The following is a 22,500-nucleotide window of genomic DNA, read 5'->3' on the forward strand; positions in this document are numbered from 1 at the left end:
TGTCAGCGAGGACAGCAGGAGGAGGCGGGGGTGGGAGGAGCCTCCCCCTGAGTGATGGAGGCGGGGCGACGCGGAGCAGCGAGCGGGCGGCCCTGAGGAAGACGGTTTCGATTGACGACCGGCTGCTGCAGCCGACAGGTAGAGAACAACCTCACCTGAGGCTGCTGAGCCGCCTGGAGAGAGGACGCAAGAAACTCCGCAACATCCGAGTAAGAGTCTCTTTAAATATCCTCCACTCATGTTTCTGCTCTTCTCTTTCTTTAATCCTTCAGTTACTTATCGATTAGAATGAGAAGGAAACCCTTACACTGGAATATTAACCACAACAAATTCATGTTTGAAATCCTTTGTGGCTGAAATGACGACTGTAATGACTTCATGTCACCACAGGGGGCGACAAACTGCAGAAAGAAATGCAGATTACTTTTTCTAATGTAAGTTTCCAGAAGTAGTAAAAATGAAATCTGGAAGTAATATCTATTCTAACTTCACTTATTTTGCATATTCATCTTCATATATTCAGTCCTCCCATTGGAGGACCGCACCGCCTCATGTGACCTCGCGTAATCGATGGAGCGAGCGTTTCAATTTGTGCAGAGAGGAAAACATGACAAATTCATTTGGGTGAAGAAATGTGAGCTGGAGGTCAGATTGTAACTGTCAGATGTATTTCAGGTGTTCAGCTCACCCGTACAGGTCGTGTCTTACCGCTGGTCGCCATGACTACTGTCCTCCCGTCTCCATCAGACACGTTCATGACGTAATCGTCAAGATTTTAAAATCCTAAATATCAAACGACCCTGAAGCCGTCAGAGCAGATCGGGGACGTTCTGATTGGATCTTTAAATGACACACATAACAAAATAACTTCCTCACAGAGGTGTCGTTCCCCCGGTGACCCCCTGTGGTTAAACTCTGTCGACGGCTCGCCATCAGGAAACCTTGTTGGTGTGTTTATGTGCATCTGTGTTGTGAAGCTCTGAATGACTGACTCTGTTCAAACTGGACCTCGTGACCTTCTTCAGTGACACACTCATATTAACAGTGAGTCACAGACTGACACACACAGACACACACACACAGCTGGCGCTGCAGCACAGATGGACACATTAATCAGCTCAAATTAGAAGATTTTAATAAAATTACAACAGAAAATGTGTCGGCTCGGAGCTGAAGGACAAAGATCGGAACTATTTGACGTCAGACACACTCACGGGGAACAAAGTGTGTTTGTGAGAAGCTGAAAATAAATCAAGCTGTAAATGGAAGAACGATTCATTTAGTCATCTCACATCTAAAGTGCAGAAGAGTGACCTCCATGCACACGGCTCGAAGTTTTAATTTTAACGCCCAGCACAATAGCTCATAAACAATTCCCCCGTCCGCTGCCATGGAACTAGCAAAAAGTAGTCGGACACGCCCCCAATTCACTTTGCACCACGCACGCTTGGTCAGCAAGCTTTAAGTCCTCCAAAAAGGGCACTCACACTTAAAGGTCACATTATAAAAAATCCTCTTCTCCATGTTCCTCTAACTCTAACATGTGTCTCTAGTCCGTCTACAAACCCCCCAATCATGAGAAAAGTCCATCCTCTCCGTCTTCTGCCTGCTCCACTTTTCAGAAAATGTGTGCTCAAATAGGCCGTTTGGAGATTTTCCCTTCATGACATCACAAAGGGCAGTAGCCCCTCCCCCAGGTGGGTGACACTCCCACAGCTAGGTGTTTGTTCTGCCCTCTGAGTCTGCCTTCTCACCGTAAACAATAGGACATGGAGCGAGAAAGACCGAGACACCCAAGCCCTTTCAGAGAGGGGGCGTGGTCAGACACAGCTCATTTACATATTTAAAGGTACAGACACAGCTTATTATCACAGTGTGAGAAGTTGTGTTTTTGTTCCCATTCGTTTATTCTTCATGAAAGACTTTCTCTGCTGCCTGACGCTCCTCTTTTAATTCTGTTTTATTAAAGCTGGTTATTACACCTTAAGGTTCGTTAAGTCAGCCGCGCTCGTTTGGATCTTTTTGTTTCACTAACTCGTGAATGTAAACAACAACAGACTAATAATACTCATAATGACATAATGAGTAAAACGAGTTCTCAGTGTTAAAGAGATGCTGAACATGACTAAGAAAGTCACTTTAAACTCAAGTTATCATCGTCAACATTGAAGGGCGACTGACTTTTCATCCAGAGGAAATCAAAACAGAGAGCGTGAAGAAAAAATTGAGGATAGAAAGAACTTTGAATGTTCTTAATATAATCACAAAGGTGGTTATGAAACGGCCTGTCTGTAATCAAAAGCCGCCTCACACTCAGTGTTTAAGAATTCACAGGTCAGGGGAGCCTCACATCTTTACAAGTCGAGAACATTCTGTTGCTAAGTGACTGAAAACATCAAACGGAGAGTCAAGTTGATTTTAAGCTTTTTAAAGTTGTTAAAAGAACCAGGAGAGAAGCAGACGACGACGTCTGTGAGGACACGAGCAAGGAGAGAGAGAGGAGGAAACAAGGAAATGACCTGAGGCAGAGCACAGGTGCCGACAGGAAGTGACCAGAGGCAGAGCACACGTGCTGACAGGAAGTGACCAGAGGCAGAGCACACATGCTGACAGGAAGTGACCAGAGACAGAGCACACGTGCTGACAGGAAGTGACCAGAGACAGAGCACAGGTGCTGACAGGAAGTGACCAGAGGCAGAGCACACGTGCTGACAGGAAGTGACCAGAGACAGAGCACAGGTGCTGACAGGAAGTGACCACAGGTGCTGACAGGAAGTGTCCATAGGCACAGCAAACATAAAAAAATGCAAGTTAAAGTAGGGCTGCATGTTGGTGCAGTGGTCAGTTGATGCTCGCCACGTGCAGAGATGATGCTGATGATGGTGACACAGGCCGATTTCAGCGACCCACCATTTGTCACTGATTCATTTAAGTTGTTGTTTGTAGATTGTTCCTTCATTCAGTGAGTTGAGGTTTCTTCTTCTGTGAGAACATGTAGAGGAGACTTTTGAAGGAACTAAATCTGACTTTTGGTTTTTTTGGTGACAGTTGTATAATTCTCCTCCAATCAGCAACGTGGATGACATAAACTCGAGATTAGCAGTTTTTTTTATTTTTATTTTTTAAGGAGACAAATCCATCAAAATAAGCCTGAGCAGTCACTACATGTCTGCTGTGTTACATGTTTGTGGTTAATTCAATCTAACCTCTCAGTTTGAGACTCTTCATGAATCATGCTCTGGTTTTATAATGAATGACTCAGAAATTATGTCTCCCATGAGTAAACACGATGACTGCTTGGTGTCTTTTTAAAGCTCTGAGTGGGATCTTTGGAGGATATGAGTGTGCGATTGATTTCTGTGACTTCTTAAAGGTCGAGTGTGTCTCATATCTTCAGTGTCAGCTAGTGGTGGGCGGTAGACCGGCTTCAATGCCGGTTCTGGTGTTACGTTCAACACCTTCATCGCAGCTCTAAATGTTCAGGTTTGGTTGTTGTGCACATGAGGCAACACTGATTGCTCATCCTAGCAGCCACAGACGCGGGTAAATAAAAGTAGAGTAACCGCTCAGAGTTCATCCCTTTGGTCCGCTGTTGTTTTTGCTCTGACACTCATGGCAGTGCCAGCGGTCTCTCACACTCACTGAACAACCGTGCTCAAACTGAAAAATGGAGAGAGGTTAGAACACAGAAAGGTTTACAGACCCATGCAGAGCTGGATAAACACTGAAGCTTCAGAGTCCACCACATGGTGACCTGAGTGAGCATGGACTCTAGAGGGGGGGGGGGGGGGGGGGGGGGGGGGCAGCTCTCTATGATGTTTAGAATTTAGACTGCAGTACCCATTTTAAACACTAGGGGTAAAAATACAAAAATATTGATACATGTAACAAAAATAGAATCCTAGGTGCCAAATATTGGACAATTTCTTGTTTTCAATCACCAAAAATTGCAGGCTAACTCCTGAACACTGTCTGAAATGCACAAACATGTTGACGATGTTTCAGTTTGAAAACATTGCCAGTGTATTGCAATTGTTGGCTTTCAGTTTTTGATGGATTCCCCTTTGCACCTGTAGATTTTCAATGGAGAGAGAGTGAGTGTCAGGCTGGAACAGACCAGGAGCAGATGGAGACGTTCAGGAACATGTTTCAGGATGAGAGCAGAGGTGCAGCTGGTCACTTTCTGCTCCGATGTCTCAGTAAATAAAAGATTTCCAGGCAACACAGGCATCCCTGAGACAGCACAGAGACACAAACATCCCCTCCTGTTTACCTCTCCGTCGTAAAACAGGAGGGAAAGTCCTGTTTTGTTTTGGTGGAGAGTTTGTGTGTTCAGGTGTGGAGAGGACGCACGCAGCAGGTGGTGGATGTAGAAGGCAGCTCCGTGCATTATTCAGGACAGTGTCACTTTATTTAAAAACTGCTGAATCCTCCTGAGACTCCTCAGGTCCGCCTGCATCAGACTGATTACTACGTCTTACCCTGAACGTCTGAGCTCATCTCAAACCTCATCAATGAGTCATGTCCCTGTGTCAATATTAACGGACGGAGTGATGTCACCCGTCTGCTGAGGCAGGGGGGCCCAGAGGCTCATCGGCAACCGCCATGCTGTAGATCCTGTTTCAGCCTAACGACAGGCTGAGAGCTGGAGCTGAGGCGGGCTATCGTTCATAAACGGAGCCGTTTTTAGACTGATGCAGACATGAGCTAATCACACCTATTTGTTTTTTTTGAACCAGGCTGTAAACATGTTAATCTCTGCTGTAAAAACAGGCTTTTTAGAATGGGTGTGTATGTGACTTCCTGTGCTTTTGCAGCCAGCCTCTAGTGGACACTCGAGGAACTGCAGGATGTTGCACTTCAGCATTGACTTAATTTTTCGGGGACGGGGATAGTCTCCCGCTGTGAGGTGCATGTGTGAAAAACCAGATCAGGAGGATTTCAGGGGCAGTCCTCCTGAAATCCTCTAGAAATGTTCAGGTGTGCATGAGTGAAAACATCTAAGGTTGTCTCGATGTTTGATTCTTTTAATTCCACTTGTTTCTAAACCATACAATCAGTTTTCTTAATGATGGATAGTTTAGAAAAGTGGAAAATTCTGGTCTACAGACCACCTTAGTGTGTGTCCCTGTGTGTGTAGTTTGTATCTGCAGCTGTGTGTCTCCTCAGCACCAGCAGGGGGCGAGCTCGTCCTCCTCTGGAGTATGGACTACATGTGTTGGGATGTTTTTGGTCTCTTCTGCTGCTTTGTGACTCTGACAGTGCAGTAAAGAAATAAATCCTGGTGGAGTTGTGTGTTTCTCTCTGAGAGCTTTTAAACGAGGATGGAGACTCTGAGACGAGCTGTGACAATTTAATGAAAGTGACTGTGAGCCTGCAGCTGCATCACTGCACCTCCTCCATCAGGAAAATAAAATCAGAGTTTTATTACTGCAGGAGATCCACACGGTGAGCAGATCTGCTGCAGAGACACGCTCTGAAGTACGTCACGATAGCAGAATTATAATCTTCAGTATGATTCTAGTAAAAACCAAACCATATCGATGTTTGATACCACAGCAACAAGAAAGAGGTATTCAATACGGGGTCATTTCTGGATTTTAATAGCTAAAAATTGCAGACAAACTCCTGCACATTGCAAAATATGTGTGTGTGTGTGTTCAGACACAGAATCAATCTCCTGCCGGCGTCCGTCCCTCTTCATCCCTCTGATTGGTTGTGTGACCTGCTCGTGTCTCTTCCTGAGTAAACACAGACATTTAAATTTGAGTCGGACAATCAACGCAGCGGGATGGACGAGAGTGAGAGGAGAGAGAGAGGGGGATGACATGCAGCAAAGGGCTGAGGTTGGATTCGAACCCACGGCCGCCACTTTAGCCTCTGTACATGGAATGAACAACATAACCACTAGGCCATCCGGCGCCCCTCCATTAAAAATGCAAATCATTTCACAGCCATAGTTATTGCTTATCCTAACAGAGACATGTCGTCGTCTCTCAACCGGAAGGTCGAGGGTTTGATACCCAGCTGAGCAACATGTCCGATGTGTCCTTTGGCAAGACTCTTAACCCCGCATTGCTCCCTCTGCTTCGGTGGAGGTGTGTGAATGGATTAGTGTTGTACTTACTCTCTGATGTATATCTGATGGATAAAAGCGTCTGCTAAGTGAATAGTAGAATAGTTGGACTACAACAACAATGGCGGACTCCAATGTAGTTCGACTGTCATGACCCCCCGTCGTCAGTTTCTCTAAATGTTCTCTCGTTGTTGTGTGTTAGACATTTGTTTACACCTCCCTGCTCTCCAGAAAGAAGAGTGTGTGTGCATGTGTGTGTTGTTTCATCATAAAATCACAGCGCCAACTACTGGCCTGGCATGTACACTACAGCTGTTTTAGTCATCTAGTGGGTCAGGGTGCTCGACGGCTGTTAGAATAGAATAGATGTTGATTGCCGTTTGCACAGGTACAGGACAGTACAGGTACATTGGAATTTGTGTGCGTTTCTCCCTGAGTCAGCCTCTACAAAAAAGTAAAAATTATATTTAAAATAGAATTATAAGAAAAAAAGAGAAGAAAAGTACAAATAAAATAAAAAATAAGTTGTAGTAACAGCTAAGTGAATTAAAATAAACTGTACAGAAACTATACACTGTATTAAAGCAAAGATATAATACAAAAAAAGTAACAAAGGGGAACACTGTACAATGAAATTAAAATATAAATATGTTTTTTTGTCTCTATTTTCTGTTAAATCGTTGTCGTCTGAACGTTGAAGATGAAATAGGATTCTGTTTTCAGAGGATGGTGTAGACGTGGCCTTAATGAAACACTCTCATTATCACAGACGTCTCCCGCTGTCCTTTATTGATTTATAAACTCTTGATGAGTTAGTTTTCGTTCAGACGCGGTGACGTGAGGTGAAAGCCCCCGCTGACAGCCGGCGCCTGCGTTCTGTCATGACCAATAGAAATACATGTTCTCTACATGAATCCAGCACAGGAAGGGATTTGTGCACGCGTCCTGTTTACTCCTACTTCTTTTTTTTCTGCAGGCCCGTCTTTTGCACACAAACGTGCGCACACACTCACTCTCACAGTGGTGTATTAAGCAGCCGAGTCCCACGGGGCTAATCATATCAGAGCAGCAGTCAGAACATCCATTAAGCTGCTGCGCTGCACCCAATCCTCCATGAATCAGCCCACCGTGAAATATGAGCACCATAAATTCAGCCTGCCATCTTATTAAGACTAATCCCAAAGAAAAACACACCGCAGACCCCCCTCCTCCTCCTCCACCTTAGGAGTGTGTGTGTGTGTGTGTGTGAGGACTGCACACACACACACATTCAGCTTCTCCTGGAGGTAGAGCTGTCTCAGCGATATGATTCCAGTCAAAATGAAACCATCTTGATAAAAGGAATCCTAAGTGTTCCCCCGGGGACCTCTGGTCGTTTGTAATCACTGCGGAGGATGTCTGTGTTGTGCGACTTGTCTGTTATTTGTAAAAGTAAAAGCTCGAGGTCAAATTACCGACCATAACTCCGCCCACACAGAGCTCCTCTGGTCAAAGTAATCATGTTCGAAAAATGTCAGCAAAATTGCTGTTCTAATTTCTACCTGGTGTTCATGTATCAAGCGGCAACCTCCAGTGTAAAAAAAATGAAGTTGATGCTGAAGTGTAACATCCTGCAGTTCCTGGACTGTCCACTAGAGGCTGGCTGCAGAAGCACAGGAAGTCACATACACACCCATTCTAAAAAGCCTGTTTTTACAGCAGAGATTAACATGTTTACAGCCTGGTTCAAAAAACCAAATAGGTGTGATTAGCTCATGTCTCGATGGACACACACTGTACGGGGGGTGAATGTTTTGATGACTCATCAGTTTTGATTTGATGAAGGATAAGAGTTATTCACAATAAGGCGTGTAGCTGACCTGATTGACAGGTGGGCGCGGTGTAACGGTTTGTCAGGAGGTTTAAAACCCGCCTCAGCTCCAGCTCTCAGCCTGTCGTTAGGTTGACTGAAAGTTAGACTGAGGCAGCATTTCCAGCATGGAGACCGCCATCGATGGGTACTGTGTGTGTTGAGTATCACCTTTACCTCTAAATCCACATAAAAGATTTTTGTCACTTTTAAAACCATGTTAAATTTGTCTCATTATTGAGACGTAATCTATTTTTTTTTTTATCCATGAACGATGGCGGTCGTTGTGATGATGACTGGCTGTGAGAGCGGCGCGTAAACTGACTCATCTGAGTCGCTGTGTGAACACGACGCTGCACAGAACTCATGAAGCTGGGTGTGATGATGTTCCTCCAACTCTTCAGAGGGATGAATGAATCACAGCGTGCAGGACCAACGCTTTGATTTCTTCACTTGAGCACAATGACAAAGTAAACCACAGAAACTAGATATACACAAGAACACAAACTAGAGAGGCCATGGAGAGAGAGCAGGACTAGAATAATGTTTTAAAGCATCGCATGGTTCTCAACTAGTCGAGCCTCACAACAATAACAACAACAACAACTCTTTTTATTTTTTTTTTATTTTACAGGGACATTGCATATTAATAAACATTTCAGTAAATATGCCAGAGTTAGCCAAAAGGCTAATTTTCATCTGTTGTCCTTGATTTTATAAAAGGCTCCCTAAAAAAAAAAAATTCAAACATCGCTAAAAGCTACAAATACAAATATCATGACAGTAATGAAGCAGACAGGTGAGCAGCCACAGGAGAAAATACATAAACCATGCAGGATACACATAAAGCAGCTTTTGGTTAATATAAAAAATGTATATCATTCAGGACAGACTCTTAATGAGAAGTGTGCAGGTTAAGAGAAGACCATGCCACACACACAGATGCAGAACAGGATGCTGTGGACATGCACTGACGGGGGGGGGGGCCTGCACATGAAAGAGAGCCCAGGCAGTTTGGCTCAAAGGCACCTCAGCAGTGACCAGACCAATTTACAGACACGGTCAGCACAGGGACTCGAACCAGCGACCCCCCAGCTCCAAACCAAATGTCACAAAAATCACACCGAAGAATAAATGAGCTTAAACAAAATGTCCCCCGACTCACGGTGCTGTTCACTTCCAGCTGAGGAGAGGCTTTCAAACATGCACAAGATGATTGAGAGAAAAAAGCAGTTGCTTCATAGACTTTTTCACACATTTTTTTCAGCCAGGTTTCTACACATTGACAAACTGCTCTGTGACTCACCGGTGGAGAACCTTTGTTTTAAAGCGTTCATGAAAGTGTTCAGTACAGAAAACTAAAGAAAATGTTCCCAGAAGAATGTAAGGGAGGTTTGAGAAAAGAGGTCAAATATATAGAGTGTGTCAAACAAGCCTAAACATCAGAGGTTCAGAATGAGCAGCGTCCCACTTTTTAACGTCTTTAAACAGAAGAGGACGCTCCGTCTCGTTTTTTAATCTTTTGTCTGGAAATAAAAAAAGAAAAGTGTCTCTTAGTTAAAAAAAGAAGAAAGTTTGATCTGTGAGTCTTAAAGTTAACTGACAGAGGATGAACTCTAAAGTTTGAACAGTTTCTGTGTTGATGAGTTTTTACCTGTTGAGTTCTAAGGTGTGTGTGTCCCAGTGTGCACCTGTCTGCTCTGACTCCAGGTAGCGCTTGCCGCTCTGCACTGGCGTCGACACCATTCCAGATTTTTAAACTTCGATCTGTTTCTAGTCAAACCAAATGACAGCAATACCTGTTCAGTTACCATGGCAACACTAATAAAAGTCCAAAGCTCTTTGAGGAATACAATTTTTCATAAAGATTCATAAAAAGGAAAATGGCGGCAACGTTTCCGATGTTTTTGTATAATTAAGCGCTCTCTTTCTCTCTCTTGTGGTTTAAAGTGTGACTGAAGATCTGCAGATTTTTTGAAAGCTTCCGTATTTTTTGAAACTTTTGATCAATAGAATGACAGTTTATATCGTTTTAAAAACAAGTGGTGTTGAAAAACAACCTCGCTCTGCCCACGCCACTCAGCCTGTCACTCACGCCGTGGGCGAGCCTGCCAGGCAGCGCTCAGGGCTGCCAGAAGCCCGGTGGCGTCTGCCAGGAGGGACGTCTCGGCCTCCCCCGTCTGCAGGCTCCGCGCCCGCTCATGAATGGTGGCTTTTCTGCCGCTAATTAACCTCCGCCGAGGGGCCAACAAGCCCGCTACAGTCCGACCCCGACTAATATCAAAATAAAGCCTTGTTCGAATTAGCGAGGTGAAGTGAGAGGTGAGGGGGAGGGGGGGAGTCAGCTGTCTGCGGTCAGACTCGATCGGCCGAGCCGTCAGAGAGAGGGAGAGGGAGAGAGAGGGAGAGGGAGTAGAGGTTATATTAGTTCAAATTAGTGGTACAGTGGTGAAGCTTTCCAGGCAGATTGACTCGTGTGTGACTCTGTGTGTGTGTGTGTGTGTGTGTGTGTGTGTGTGTGTGTGTGTGTTTCCTCTGTTCCTTTTAAAGCTCAGAATGAAACCATGACGTGTTTGAGCTTCTTTACAAAACGATGTGTCGGCATGTCGGGCTTTCAGCTTACTGGTTGTTGATGTTGGTACTCGTTGTTGATGTTGGTACTCGTTGTTGACGTTGGTACTCGCTGTTGACATTGGTACTCGTTGATGTTTGTACTCGCTGTTGACGTTGGTACTCGTTGTTGACATTGGTACTCGCTGTTGCCGTTGATACTCGCTGTTGACGTTGGTACTCGTTGTTGACGTTGGTACTCGCTGTTGCCGTTGGTACTCGCTGTTGCCGTTGGTACTCGCTGTTGACGTTGGTACTCGTTGTCGACGTTGGTACTCGCTGTTGCCGTTGGTACTCGCTGTTGACGTTGGCACTCGTTGTTGACGTTGGTACTCGCTGTTGCCGTTGGTACTCGCTGTTGACGTTGGCACTCGTTGACGTTGGTACTCGCTGTTGACGTTGGTACTCGTTGTTGACGTTGGTACTCGTTGACGTTGGTACTCGCTGTTGCCGTTGGTACTCGCTGTTGCCGTTGGTACTCGTTGTTGACGTTGGTACTCGCTGTTGCCGTTGGTACTCGCTGTTGACGTTGGCACTCGTTGACGTTGGTACTCGCTGTTGACGTTGGTACTCGTTGTTGACGTTGGTACTCGTTGACGTTGGTACTCGCTGTTGACATTGGTACTCATTGACGTTGGTACTCATTGACGTTGGTACTCATTGACGTTGGTACTCGCTGTTGACGTTGGTACTCGTTGACGTTGGTACTCGTTGACGTTGGTACTCGTTGTTGACATTGGTACTCGTTGACGTTGGTACTCATTGACGTTGGTACTCATTGACGTTGGTACTCGCTGTTGACGTTGGTACTCGCTGTTGATGTTGGTACTCGCTGTTGACGTTGGTACTCGTTGTTGACGTTGGTACTCGTTGTTGACGTTGGTACTCGTTGTTCACGTTGGTACTCGTTGACATTGGTACTCGTTGACGTTGGTACTCGTTGACGTTGGTACTCGCTGTTGACGTTGGTACTCGTTGTTCACGTTGGTACTCGTTGACATTGGTACTCGTTGACGTTGGTACTCGTTGACGTTGGTACTCGCTGTTGACGTTGGTACTCGCTGTTGCCGTTGGTACTAGTAGTTGACGTTGGTACTCGTTGTTGACGTTGGTACTCGTTGTTGACGTTGGTACTCGCTGTTGCCGTTGGTACTCGCTGTTGACGTTGGCACTCGTTGTTGACGTTGGTACTCGCTGTTGCCGTTGGTACTCGCTGTTGACGTTGGCACTCGTTGACGTTGGTACTCGTTGACGTTGGTACTCGCTGTTGACGTTGGTACTCGTTGTTGACGTTGGTACTCGTTGTTGACGTTGGTACTCGTTGTTGACGTTGGTACTCGCTGTTGCCGTTGGTACTCGCTGTTGACGTTGGCACTCGTTGTTGATGTTGGTACTCGCTGTTGCCGTTGGTACTCGCTGTTGACGTTGGCACTCGTTGACGTTGGTACTCGCTGTTGACGTTGGTACTCGTTGTTGACGTTGGTACTCGTTGACGTTGGTACTCGCTGTTGCCGTTGGTACTCGCTGTTGCCGTTGGTACTCGTTGTTGACGTTGGTACTCGCTGTTGCCGTTGGTACTCGCTGTTGACGTTGGCACTCGTTGACGTTGGTACTCGCTGTTGACGTTGGTACTCGTTGTTGACATTGGTACTCATTGACGTTGGTACTCATTGACGTTGGTACTCATTGACGTTGGTACTCGCTGTTGACGTTGGTACTCGTTGACGTTGGTACTCGTTGACGTTGGTACTCGTTGTTGACATTGGTACTCGTTGACGTTGGTACTCATTGACGTTGGTACTCATTGACGTTGGTACTCGCTGTTGACGTTGGTACTCGCTGTTGCCGTTGGTACTCGCTGTTGATGTTGGTACTCACTGTTGACGTTGGTACTCGTTGTTCACGTTGGTACTCGTTGACATTGGTACTCGTTGACGTTGGTACTCGTTGACGTTGGTACTCGCTGTTGACGTTGGTACTCGTTGTTGACATTGGTACTCATTGACGTTGGTACTCGTTGACGTTGGTACTCATTGACGTTGGTACTCATTGACGTTGGTACTCGCTGTTGACGTTGGTACTCGCTGTTGCCGTTGGTACTCGCTGTTGACGTTGGTACTCGTTGTTCACGTTGGTACTCGCTGTTGACATTGGTACTCGTTGACGTTGGTACTCGTTGACGTTGGTACTCGCTGTTGACGTTGGTACTCGTTGACGTTGGTACTCGTTGTTGACATTGGTACTTGTTGATGTTTGTACTCGCTGTTGACATTGGTACTCGTTGTTGATGTTGGTACTCGCTGTTGCCGTTGATACTCGTTGTTGATGTTGGTACTCGTTGTTGACGTTGGTACTCGTTGTTGACGTTGGTACTCGTTGTCGTTTGTACTCGCTGTTGACGTTGGTACTCGTTGACGTTGGTACTCGTTGTTGACATTGGTACTCATTGACGTTGGTACTCGTTGACGTTGGTACTCATTGACGTTGGTACTCGCTGTTGACGTTGGTACTCGTTGTTCACGTTGGTACTCGTTGTTGACATTGGTACTCGTTGACGTTGGTACTCATTGACGTTGGTACTCGCTGTTGACGTTGGTACTCGTTGTTCACGTTGGTACTCGTTGTTGACATTGGTACTCGTTGACGTTGGTACTCGCTGTTCACGTTGGTACTCGTTGTTCACGTTGGTACTCGTTGTTGACGTTGGTACTCGTTGTTCACGTTGGTACTCGTTGTTCACGTTGGTACTCGTTGTTGACGTTGGTACTCGTTGTTCACGTTGGTACTCGTTGTTCACATTGGTACTCGCTGTTCACGTTGGTACTCGTTGTTCACGTTGGTACTCGCTGTTGACGTTGGTACTCGTTGTTCACGTTGGTACTCGTTGTTGACATTGGTACTCGTTGACGTTGGTACTCGTTGACGTTGGTACTCGCTGTTGACGTTGGTACTCGTTGACGTTGGTACTCGTTGTTGACATTGGTACTCGTTGTTGATGTTGGTACTCGTTGTTGATGTTGGTACTCGTTGTTGACGTTGGTACTCGTTGTTGACGTTGGTACTCGTTGTTGACGTTGGTACTCGTTGTCGTTTGTACTCGCTGTTGACGTTGGTACTCGTTGACGTTGGTACTCGTTGTTGACATTGGTACTCGTTGATGTTTGTACTCGCTGTTGACATTGGTACTCGTTGTTGATGTTGGTACTCGTTGTTGATGTTGGTACTCGTTGTTGACGTTGGTACTCGTTGTTGACGTTGGTACTCGTTGTTGACGTTGGTACTCGTTGTCGTTTGTACTCGCTGTTGACGTTGGTACTCGTTGACGTTGGTACTCGTTGTTGACATTGGTACTCATTGACGTTGGTACTCGTTGACGTTGGTACTCATTGACGTTGGTACTCGCTGTTGACGTTGGTACTCGCTGTTGCCGTTGGTACTCGCTGTTGATGTTGGTACTCACTGTTGACGTTGGTACTCGTTCACGTTGGTACTCGTTGTTGACGTTGGTACTCGTTGACGTTGGTACTCGTTGATGTTGGTACTCGCTGTTGACGTTGGTACTCGTTGATGTTGGTACTCACTGTTGACGTTGGTACTCGTTCACGTTGGTACTCGTTGTTGACGTTGGTACTCGTTGACGTTGGTACTCGTTGATGTTGGTACTCGTTGTTGACATTGGTACTCGTTGATGTTTGTACTCGCTGTTGACATTGGTACTCGTTGTTCATGTAGGTACTCGTTGATGTTGGTACTCGTTGTTGACATTGGTACTCGTTGATGTTTGTACTCGCTGTTGACATTGGTACTCGTTGATGTTTGTACTCGCTGTTGACATTGGTACTCGTTGTTCATGTAGGTACTCGTTGATGTTGGTACTCGTTGTTGACATTGGTACTCGTTGATGTTTGTACTCGCTGTTGACATTGGTACTCGTTGATGTTGGTACTCGTTGTTGACATTGGTACTCGTTGTTCACGTTGGTACTCGTTGACGTTTGTACTCGTTGTTGACGTTGGTACTCGTTGTTGATGTTGGTACTCGTTGACGTTGGTACTCGTTGTTGACGTTGGTACTCGTTGTTCATGTTGGTACTCGTTGACGTTGGTACTCGTTGTTGACGTTGGTACTCGTTGACGTTTGTACTCGTTGTTGACGTTGGTACTCGTTGTTGACGTTGGTACTCGTTGACGTTTGTACTCGTTGTTGATGTTGGTACTCGTTGTTGATGTTGGTACTCGTTGACGTTGGTACTCGTTGTTGACGTTGGTACTCGTTGTTGATGTTGGTACTCGTTGACGTTGGTACTCGTTGTTGACGTTGGTACTCGTTGACGTTTGTACTCGTTGTTGACGTTGGTACTCGTTGTTGATGTTGGTACTCGTTGACGTTGGTACTCGTTCTTGACGTTGGTACTTGTTGTTGATGTTGGTACTCGTTGTTGACGTTGGTACTCGTTGTTGACGTTGGTACTTGTTGTTGACGTTGGTACTCGTTCTTGACGTTGGTACTTGTTGTTGACGTTGGTACTCGTTGACGTTGGTACTCATTGTTGACGTTGGTACTCGCTGTTCATGTTGGTACTTGTTGTTGACGTTGGTACTCGTTCTTGACGTTGGTACTTGTTGTTGATGTTGGTACTCATTGACGTTGGTACTCGTTGTTGACGTTGGTACTCGTTGACGTTGGTACTCGTTGTTGACGTTGGTACTCGTTGTTGATGTTGGTACTCGTTGACGTTGGTACTCGTTCTTGACGTTGGTACTCGTTGTTGACGTTGGTACTCGTTGTTGACGTTGGTACTCGTTGTTGACGTTTGTACTCGTTGTTGACGTTGGTACTCGTTGTTGACGTTGGTACTCGTTGTTGACGTTGGTACTCGTTGTTGACGTTGGTACTCGTTGTTGACGTTGGTACTCATTGTTCACGTTGGTACTCGTTGTTGACGTTGGTACTCGTTGACATTGGTACTCGTTGTTGACGTTGGTACTCGTTGTTGACGTTGGTACTTGTTCGAGGCTACAATAGCTCCACTCCGTTAGCGTTACATGTGTAACTGAGCGTTCTGGGGTCAGGGGTCATCTTCTACAGAGCCTGACAGCTGTCAATAGACCTTGCAGCGTGTTTGAAAATGAGCAGAGCGTCGTGCCGCTGCTGACATTCTCTGGAGACGGAGCATTGACGACAGTGACAGTGAACGGCGGCAGTAGTGAACGGCGTGCGTGGACTACATGTGTGACTACAAGTTCTTTTCATCAATCATAACTTTTATTTCGGGTCTGGATCTGGGAGTGTTCCCACGTGGTCGAGATAAAATCAACATTCAGAAACATCGAATCCATCAGCAAACAGATAAAAATAGAATTCTCTCTGCAGGAAGCCTGATATTTAAAAGTACATTGATGCACTCTGCTCATGGTATTGACCTAACACACACACACACACACACACACACACACACACACACACACACACACACACACACATACTGAAGAAGTGGAAAGGTCAGACTCTTCAGCGCTGCAACCAATCAGCCAGTAGCTTTAACTGAAGCCTGTGGCGTCCTCTCAGAGAGAGAGGGAGAGAGAGGACGTCCTCTGACATGAAAGAGCGCGCGTCTCCTCTCAGAGCAGAAGAAGAAGAAGAAGAAGGAGGAGGTGATGACATTCACAGAAATATCATCAGAGTGACACGGAGAGCGAGAGCGGAGCTTCTGATCAGCGTCAGGTCAGACGAGAGGGCGTGATGTCAGGAACACGATGCAGACGTGACACACACACTGATCTGCCGCGCGCCACGGTTACATCCTGAACATATTACGCCAAGAAGAACCTTCATACAATATGCATCGCAACAGAACAATGTTTCTTCAAAGAGATCTAATCTGCTGATCATTATTTAAAATACATACAACTTTACAATGTTGGATATCCAAACTAAACCTCAAAAAAAAAATGTTTAAACACAACATACTCAGATGTTGGCATTTTCCCCGGATGTGGTTTCCTGCTGCTCTGAACGAGAACAAGGCGCTACGAGAACGTGGCAAGACTTCAGGTTCTGCGGACGAATCAGAGCAAAGCATGGAGCAAAGTTATAGGCAGGGTGTCCGCGCATCCTTAAAAAGTCTTAAATTTATGTATCTAAAATGAAGGCCTTAAAATGTCTTAAATTCATTAAAAATGTTATATGCTGGTCTTAAATACATTACTCAAAGGTCTTGTCGGGGCAGGACTATTTAATGTTATATATTTTTTTCTTTTTCTCGTGGAACTTTTCGAGAAGGAGATGTAGAGAGGCTACTTTCTTACTAGCTGCTGATGTAAATGGTTATCTGCATGCTTGCTAGCTAGTCTGCGACTATGGGTAAGTGCAAATTTATTGAGAGTTGGCTGGACGACGTCCGTTTTCGAAGTTGGCTCACGTCTGTTGCCAATCCTGACGAGGCCAGATGCATTCTGTGCAAAAGGACCTTCAAGCTCAGCACCATGGGGGTTAAGGCTGTCGAGAGCCAGTGCAAAAAGCACAAAAAGCACAAAACCGCTGCCAGGAGCCAACAGACCCCAGCCATATCACAGTTTTGCGTCTCTGCCCCGGGGCCAGTGCCGCAGACAACGGTCCCCGCTGCTACTAGCACTGACCTGAGAGCAGCATTTGGTGCGATACCAACACTGAAATCGGAGGTTTTGTGGATTTTAAACACAGTGGTCAAGCACCAGTCTTAGAACTCCAATGAGGGGATAGGAGATCTCTTCCATTTGATTTTCCCTGACTCACAAATCGCGAGCACGTTTACTTCTGGAAAGGACAAGATGGCCTATATAACTCATTTTGGACTAGCTCCTTTCATCAGAAGCAACAAGTCTTTTTTGTTTTAATGTTCGACGAGACTTTGAACCACGCCACTAAAAATAAGCAACTCGACGTGCACATACGATATTGGGTCAGAGATCAAGTGCATTCACGTTACTTGGGCTCGCAATTCATGGGAGTCTCATTGAGTGACACGCATGCTATGCTTGGGTTGTAATACAGCGGGATCCCCCAACCGTCGCCTATATTTATAATGTTTTTGGTCTTAAATTTAATTCAAGGTGGCATTAAAAAGGTCTTAAAAAGTCTTAAATTTGACTTGCTGAAACCTGCAGATACCCTGTATAGGACACGCCCACCTGGACGCTCTCTGCATTGGCTGCAAACAAAGCTGTCCAATCAGAGGAGAGTGGGCATATGGGGAGGCGAGGCTCTTAAAGAGACAGTAGCTGAAATGAAGCGTTTCAGGCAGAGGCTGAAATGAGGGATTTTACTGACACCAGTATCAGAAACATAAAGGAGGTTTTTGAGCTTCACATCTCATAACGCTGCTCAACAGGCATCTCAGAGTGACATCATTCATGGTGACAGTGAGTTTAATAGAGCTCCTTTAAGATTCTCCTTTTAAAGAGAGAATAATAGTGGGTGCATATCCAAGACAAGAAACGTACAAACTCACTTCACATCAGCAGAGTTTGTAATAAGTGGAGCATCGTTTGTTCTAGGAGGAATTAACAAAACAAAGGTTCTGTAACCTTTTGTGAAGCGTCTCCCCTCTGACATGTTTTTTAAATGTGCCGATGTGTTTAGGCTGAACCTCCTCTTAAATCTGACATTCACAACTCTAATTTGTCTGGCTTTGAAGACGAGAAATGTTTTCTGTAGTTTTCGGCAAATGTTAAAAAAGCTGAAGATAATTTGGTTTAATAACATCCTTTCAAACTGCATCCAGCAATTATCACAAACACATTTTATCCAGAAGAGCGTCGACAGAAGCGGTGAAAAAGTGACGTCTGACACTGAAGACACGTTTGTTGGACAAATATCTGCAGGGAATTGAAAACTTTATTCCCGTCTTCTTCCACTCAACTCGTTTGAAGGGGCGTGTTGTTCGGCTGCAGAGGATGCATCAAATTGATCGTTTGTTGGTTGGGAAAATAAGAACGACGCTTCAAAATAGGGCCGCCTTTGACGCGTCGCTGTGACAACTGGTCTTCAAATGTCCCCTCTGAAGGATGTAGCGCCTGGAATGGGACACAGCATCTTATGTTGAGTTTATTGACCAATCAGAGGCTGTGTTTCAAACTTTCCACCAATGAGTCAGTGCTGATCTCAAAGTGATTCTCTCTTATTAACGGTCATGCAAAGCCGCCGACGCTCCACACAGACGCTGAGCTCACCGGCGGCCATCTTGTGCACGCAGCTGCCGTCGTTAAAAGCAAGAATCTCTCCAGCCTCCTGTGGACAAAAGAGTTTGATTCTCTACGTTTCAACACAGCGGGAGGTAACCTCTGAGGAGGTCGTCATGCTGGGGCAAGCTCCGTCCAGCCGAGGCAAATCACAGCCTCATTTTACTGAGTGAGAGATCTTTGATTTAACACAGAAGCCTGAGCTGACCTCGAGCAGGAAACAGAACAGTCCAACGTGTCGAGGAGTCAGCTTAGAGAAAACACGAGGGTCGGGGGAGAAACGTCCTTGAAGCCGAACAAACGGCAGGAAATGGAACTGAACTTTGGATGAATCAGAGCTCTGAGAAAGAGGAGGGGAAGTGAAGGTAACACTTTAAACTCTGAGACAGATGGAGGGACAGGAAGATAAAGACTGAGGAGGAATCGTTTTGTGTCTCAGTGAGAGAACAGGATGGACACTCTGATCTCTGATTGTTCATAAATCGGTCTGAATTTAAAAATCGACATGGAATCGAAGCTTGAGTTACTGAAAGATTCACACTCGATCGAACCGAGTTCTGGTGTTGTATAGAGAACAAACCATATGATGTATTTTTGTAGACCCTGAAGTAGCATCTCCATGGGGTCTAACCAGAATCCTCCTCTGGGATGTTTTCATTGGATTTTGGATCATTGCAGAAAATAATCTGTGTGTTAAACACACGTTTCTGAAGCGTAGGCGTTTTGTTCAGCAGGATAATCTTCACAGATGAACGCCATTTTTATGATGTTTGAAGCGTTAATGCGGCCGACAGAAGTAAAAAGCTAACGTTATGCTACAAGCTAACTACACCACGGTCGGATGATTGTGACGTCACTAGCGTTCAGCTTCAGACGATCTCCGATAAACTAATCCACGTAGCTTAATAAATAGTTTACTAACATAATATTCACCTTAACCTAAAGATTAAACCTACAGGAGGAGTTGTTAGCAACCGCTAACAACCTGTATAAAAACACAGGTGATGTGAGTAATCTGGGCTCAGTCTGAAATGTCCTAAAAGGCCACCGTACAGAAACGAACGCTCGCTCTCTGCTCGGCCCCGTTTTCTATCCTCTTGTTTTCATTGCAGCTCTAAGAATAGAAAGTGAAATCAGCCGTGACTCCTGCTTCATGTGAGCATACGACCTCACACCTCCAGCGTCTGTCCTGCTGTCCAATCAGCTCGTGTCTTCACAGACGCCATGCTTCTCAAGTCCCCGAGTCTCGTCCAGGCTGAAGAAATGTGTTAGTGTTAGTCCGGACTCTAACACAGTCACGACTCTGAGCATCCCGTTAATGATGTTCTCTAAATCTGTGTCTCTGGTGTCAGTGGGATCCGACTCTGTCAGGCTGCTGAGTGTTACTGAGCACGTGCAGCTGCGTAAACACGCCGCAGAGCTCTCCCTGTGGGTTCAGAGCGATAACCTCATTTCAGGTCCGACGGGGGGCGAGAGGCATCTTCTCCATCAGAGGACGACAACGCCAACGCTTCCTGCTGCTGCTCTTATTAACAAAAACAATATCTAAAAGAGAGGAAGGAATGAAACTAAAAAACACACACAGATATTTAATCAATCTTTATTTGTAGATCGTGTTTCTGTATGTTTTAGACCGCCATCATTCCCTGAACTTTACTGAATAGTTTTATTCTCTTAAAGCAGCAGTATGTAACTCTGCCCCCTAGTGGTTAAAATGGGTACTGCAGTCTAAATTCTAAACATCATAGAGAGCTGTCCCCTCCCCTCCTCTCTAGAGTCCATGCTCACTCAGGTCACCATGTGGTGGACTCTGAAGCTTCAGTGTTTATCCAGCTCTGCATGGGTCTGTAAACCTTTCTGTGTTCTAACCTCTCTCCATTTTTCAAAAGCATCTCCAATATTGATCCTAGTTTGAGCACGTTTCTGCTCGTGGAGCTTATTAGAAACATGCAGAGGCTTTTTAGGTCGGGTACAATCACTTCTATCTGAACCACTTCTCTTGCCCGCTTCCATCGCTGCAACACCTGTTGACCTGATAACTGCTCTCATATCTGACAAACCGAGGGGCGTCCAAAACGGCCTTAAAAGCGCCTACCTTCTCTGGTCCAAACAAATCCAGAGCATTCAGGAGCAGAATCTAAAGTTAGAAGGAGGACATACTGGCTGCTGCATTGTTGTCAGAGAAGCCAGCACTTCAACATGTTTCCTTAATGATCAGATAGTAAGATGCCTTTATCATCTCACTCTCTACACATCTCACTGATTGGTCTTTAAAACAAAGACAAACTGATCTTCAGAGGTGTAATAAAGGTCTCTGCAGCCTGCAGTGTATCTAACGCTGAGTTAAATGTAAATAACCGATGAAGTATTTATTTAATGACTCTTCTTCCTTGGATTATTCTCACTGTGTACATACTTCCTGTTTGTGTCTGTAATGTGTTTCTCTCTGCACAAACATTAGTGTGGAGGGTGACAGAGGCCTGATTATGGCCCGTCATGATCCTGCATACAAATGGTTCAATTTGCTCTCTGTTTCTCCTCCACAGAATCTGGGACCTGCTGGACGATACGACGACAGGATAAAGTAAGTCCAGTCTCTTTACCTCCTTCTCCTCTGATCCCAGAACGCTCATGTGGTTTTACTCCTCCTGGTTTCTTCTCTGAACGCTGAAACTTCATCTCTCGGACGATCGATCAGACAAACCAGTTTGTTCTTCTTCATTTTCACTCTGAGTGAAATCAGAAGCGAGAGAAGCTTTGCAGACGTTGACATTAGTCTGAGCAGAAAAGCAGAATCTGTGTTTTGATTGGTTGAATCTGTCCAGACTCTGCTTGGTTAGTTTCTCTGCTGTGTATGATTGAACGTCTTCATGAGTAAATCTTCTGTTTGAAATCTTGAACTCACCACAGCACATAAATATTTGGTTTCTGAAAGTCATGCTTCTCTTGAAAAAGAAGTCTCACTCTGTGATTATTTTTGTTGTTGGATCCAAACAGATATCGATATTGTTTAATCAGAACGAGTATCATATGAAAGTTTAAAATCTTGGTTTGGTGATGTAAGCCTGGTGTTCAGATCCGTTTGTTTTAAATATCTCCTCACAGTCTGGAGGGTTTTTTTAACGGGTCATGAATGTATTAATAACGTCAGACGAGCAGGACACAAAAAATGTGTGTTCATATCAGCAGCACTCAGGGTCTCTCACGCACCTTTACATGGACAATTAAAGACTTTATATTAAGGTACTCAAGTGTTATGCATCCAGACGGCACTAATGGATTCTCACGGCCGCGAGGAGACGAAGAGCAGCACGCCGACTTTTAAAAGACGAGAAAAAATAAAAAGATCTTTCATTTAAAAGGGTGTGTCCAATCAGCTGTGTTAAACTCTGATCTGAGCGCGCTCAGTTTGGTCTCTTCAATTCACCCCACCGAGCTCCAAAGAGTCTGAAGACGACCTTTTTTATTCTGCTCCACGAACCACACACACACACACACACACACACACACACACACACACACACACACACCATCACAGTGTGTGTGTGTGTGTGTGTGTGTGTGTAGAATTAATGTGTGTGAGGTTAAGCCCCACAGAAACAAAGTCATGTTAAATTACAGACGGACGAGTAAGAGAGGAGTCAAAGAGGGATAAGAGATTTATTAATATACTGGTGTTTGTGTGTGTGTGTGTGTGTGTGTGTGTGTGTGTGTGTGTGTGTGTGTGTGTGTGTGTGTGTGTGTGT

The 22,500-nt window shown here is 45.2% G+C and overlaps 2 protein-coding genes across 2 annotated transcripts in view; one reads left to right on the forward strand and one right to left on the reverse strand.

Annotated features, from left to right (window-relative positions):
* Positions 1 to 22,500, reverse strand: part of arg1 (arginase 1) — a 213,217-nt gene that overhangs the window by 28,222 nt on the left and 162,495 nt on the right. The gene's annotated exons all lie outside the window — the stretch shown is intronic.
* Positions 1 to 22,500, forward strand: part of ankfn1 (ankyrin repeat and fibronectin type III domain containing 1) — a 121,018-nt gene that overhangs the window by 11,529 nt on the left and 86,989 nt on the right. The window contains exons 5-6 of the mRNA XM_061027482.1: positions 1 to 209; positions 21,301 to 21,338. The exon at positions 1 to 209 is cut by the window's left edge and continues 42 nt beyond it. Coding sequence (XP_060883465.1) covers positions 1 to 209; positions 21,301 to 21,338 — 247 coding nt within the window. The remainder of the gene's footprint in view (positions 210 to 21,300; positions 21,339 to 22,500) is intronic.

This window comes from Labrus mixtus, chromosome 21 (genome assembly GCF_963584025.1).
Source record: "Labrus mixtus chromosome 21, fLabMix1.1, whole genome shotgun sequence".
In the NCBI taxonomy this organism is placed as follows: domain Eukaryota; kingdom Metazoa; phylum Chordata; class Actinopteri; order Labriformes; family Labridae; genus Labrus; species Labrus mixtus.